The sequence below is a fragment of the Eimeria maxima genome, genomic scaffold (genome assembly GCF_000499605.1).
Source record: "Eimeria maxima Weybridge genomic scaffold, Emw_scaff2763, whole genome shotgun sequence".
Classification (NCBI taxonomy): domain Eukaryota; phylum Apicomplexa; class Conoidasida; order Eucoccidiorida; family Eimeriidae; genus Eimeria; species Eimeria maxima.
The window spans coordinates 1-3,538 of NW_013565613.1; the positions used below are offsets into that span (position 1 = coordinate 1).

The following is a 3,538-nucleotide window of genomic DNA, read 5'->3' on the forward strand; positions in this document are numbered from 1 at the left end:
CACCTACTAGCTGGGAGGTGTGCAGCTCGTTAGGCCCAAAGGTACGTTCCCATCACCCGTGCAGTGCTGCGCCCCTCTAACCTTCCTCGCAAATAGCCTCAACTCCACGTGCGCATACCCAAAGCATGCCACACTAAAAGACACCCTACAAAACCACACATCCCAGCCATCTAATCTTATAGTTTCATTCCGCACCTCCCCGCACACAAATACACTCATGGCCGCCACATTCGCAAGCCTGCACAAAACAACAAAATAATGAAAAGTATCAAATACCAAACTCCCACCCATGCCAACACAATATCCAATTCCCATCAGCTACACGCGCAGGCACAGACACATTGTCGCTTGCCCACTACATACATTCTGCATCCCTCAAAACACTGTTGCCGGCTTATTGAGACTTAGCCGCTTAGTAGGGAGTACCTCAAACACCGCCTAAACTAATCCGCCACCTGTGTCACTCCGTAACCAATGCAACACAACAGAGACCCCTTCCACTGCCTCCGCGCTACAGGGCCTGCACCTACACCAGCGCCCCAACCGCCATTACCCACCTCCACAGAGAAACAGCCACCTGCTCAGCAGACACTCATGATAACAACCAACACATCCATGCTCCCCTTCGCCACTCCACACCAAGCTACCCCACTCCCACTTACATCCACCCATTGTAACAGGCAACCGTTCGCAGATTCACACCTCAACTGCCGTGCTGCTCCTAACCCACTCCCTTCTATAACGAAACCTACACGCACAACAAATACCATTCAACCACACGACCCAAAACACAAACAGGCCTACCGCCCCGCATGGCGATACACAACAACGCCCAACTCGTAGCTCAGTAACAAACATTCCACCTACCAACAACATCCACTGCGAACATCCACACCGCATACGGACCGTAGGAAACACCTACTAGCTGGGAAGTGTGCAACTCGTTAGGCCCAAAGGTAGCTTCCCATCACCCACGCAGTGCTCCACCCCTCTAACCTCCCTCGCAAATAGCCTTAACTCGGAATAGCCTTAACTCGGGGAGCACAAGCACACAACATGCCACACCAAAGGACACCCTAACGTCGATAATAAAACCCACACGCGCAACAGCTATCATTCAACAACACGACACAAAATGCCGACCTGCCTAGCATTCCGCATAATTATACATAGCCCCATCCAACACGTAGCTTTGTAACAGACATTTCGCCAACAACCACCACCTACTGCAACCAAGCACACACGTACCCACCCATACAACATATACAACACCTACTCTCTGCATGAGTTGCAATTGGTTTGCCCCAAAGATATCCTGCTATCACCACCCCAATGCTGCACTCCTCAATTCTCCATCGCAATGAGAATGAAGACCCGGAAAGCACCCACAGGACGTGCAACACCAAAACCCAACCAAACCGATCACACATCATCCCCATCTAATGTTGTAATGTTCTTCGCCAGCTACACTCATACAAACACACGCATGCTCGCCACGCCGCCTAAACACGCTATGTCGTAGAACACTTACAAAGTATCATATATTAGATACCTACCCATGCCTCCAAAATATACTCCGTCACACTAACATCCACTGGCAGATATAATTGCCATTCTCACCGCGCACTTTCCCCCACTTAGCACAAACGTTAGACATCTCCAACAAAACTTCGCCTGCCATCTCATCGAATTCCCTACACCGTGTACCACATGCAACACTCAGCCAACTCAATGCTCCCCACACGCTGCCTGCTCCCTCTACACAAAACCAAACAACAACCCACAACCACAAGCCCTCACCTCCAATCTGCATACGCCTCACATCAAACAACAGACCGACGCCAAGCTTCTCAAGTCCGCAACACGTACACCGCACTCGCAAACACCCCCACAAACGTCCGCCTACGTTCTCTTCAACCCACTCACAAACGCACTACAATCCTTCTTACGCACTTCCTCCTATCAAACACAACCCACAACCACAATAAACACACCCCGATAACACAGCATATATCACCAACCTCCCCAACACTCGACACACTCCAATACGCATCTTACCAACACCTGGCTGGGCAACAAAAATTCCCTCACCAACGCAAAACTACTCCGACCAAAAACATCCGTATACACCCACACTCCCTATACACCTCCTACTACATGCTTAAGCAGAAGCGCGTGTGCCGCACATCTAGCCCCTACCAACAACACAATACGCCACTCTTCTACCCACACCTGCAGCTACACGCAACTCCGTCAACACATCCACGAGGCATGCCACAATGCCACACCTAAACACACCCAAACAAGATACACAACACACCCGTCTAATCGTATAGTGTCGTTCTCCACCCTTCGTCACACATACAAGCCCAGTTGCGCCAGATTGTTAAACCCCGCTACATGCTAAACGCCAAAACGTACTATCTCCTTCTTGGTTGGAAATTCAAACGCCTGAAAAAACACTTCGACGATGCTGGCACACCATGCCAAACACAACGCAACACACTCCGCATTCAACTACCTCGCCGCTCCACTCAATCAAACGGCTCCCCATCCACGGCGCAAAACCTCCACACTCGCGGACAAACACACGCATCTGCACTCCACACAATCGCCGTGATATCATACAACTTACCCAACCTACCCTTCGCAACTCTACAACACGTAAACACCACTTCCACACATCTCCACACAATTTTCCACGTGCTGTTAAACGCGCTCACAATCCCACGACATTCCTTCTAGCACAGTGCCTCATATAAAACAATCCACAGCCCAACAAGACAACCATCAACAACACAACACAATAACCCACTTGCCTAGCATTCGGCACACTGCAACACACCAACATCCAACACCGAGGCGACCAACAAGTATTCCGCCAGATATCCTGCGTACTTCAACCAACCACAGCTATATCCACCCGCTCCCCATACACAGCAACGACTTTCCGCGCAAACCTCAACATCCCAACCCGTACACCTGCCGTCCGCTAACCAACACAATACACCTCTCCTCTAACCACCCTACAAACGAACCTCAGCAGCAATATCATAAACAAACACACCCAAACAAAAACGCATGTCTCCCCAGCGAGTCTTGTAACCAACCATTCCATCTTAATTCACGAAAAACCACCCATGCTCCCCACGTTCCTTAACCCTCCTAGATCGTCAAACTCCACATTGGTAGCAAATATCAAACACCCACACAGGCAACTATAATCCTCAACATCCACTCTGCTGCATATGCATCACTCTCCTTCCTAACCGCCAACATACCAACTCCTGTCACGTGCGAAGTTCAAGCACCACCAAACGAACTTTGCCTAAAGTCTCACGCCATAACCAACACAGCGGAACACACTCATCACTACAGCTACCTCTCTGCTGCACGCATCTCAACTGCCTCCTGCCTGGCACAAAATCACCCACACGCACCTACAAACCCACGTAACAACACTACACAGACACACAGACACACACACACACACACACACACACACACACACACACACACACACACACACACACACACA

General features: G+C 50.1%; 1 protein-coding gene across 1 annotated transcript; it reads right to left on the bottom strand.

Annotated features, from left to right (window-relative positions):
• Nucleotides 1–443: 443 nt before the first annotated feature.
• On the bottom strand, nucleotides 444–3,113 carry EMWEY_00059390 (hypothetical protein; the record flags this gene model as incomplete). The annotated part of the gene is made up of 7 exons (XM_013481127.1): nucleotides 444–577; nucleotides 768–879; nucleotides 1,144–1,223; nucleotides 1,621–1,758; nucleotides 1,950–1,959; nucleotides 2,231–2,288; nucleotides 3,031–3,113. 7 exons carry the CDS (start codon nucleotides 3,111–3,113, stop codon nucleotides 444–446), a joined length of 615 nt encoding a protein of 204 aa, XP_013336581.1.
• Between the last annotated feature and the right edge of the window lie 425 nt (nucleotides 3,114–3,538).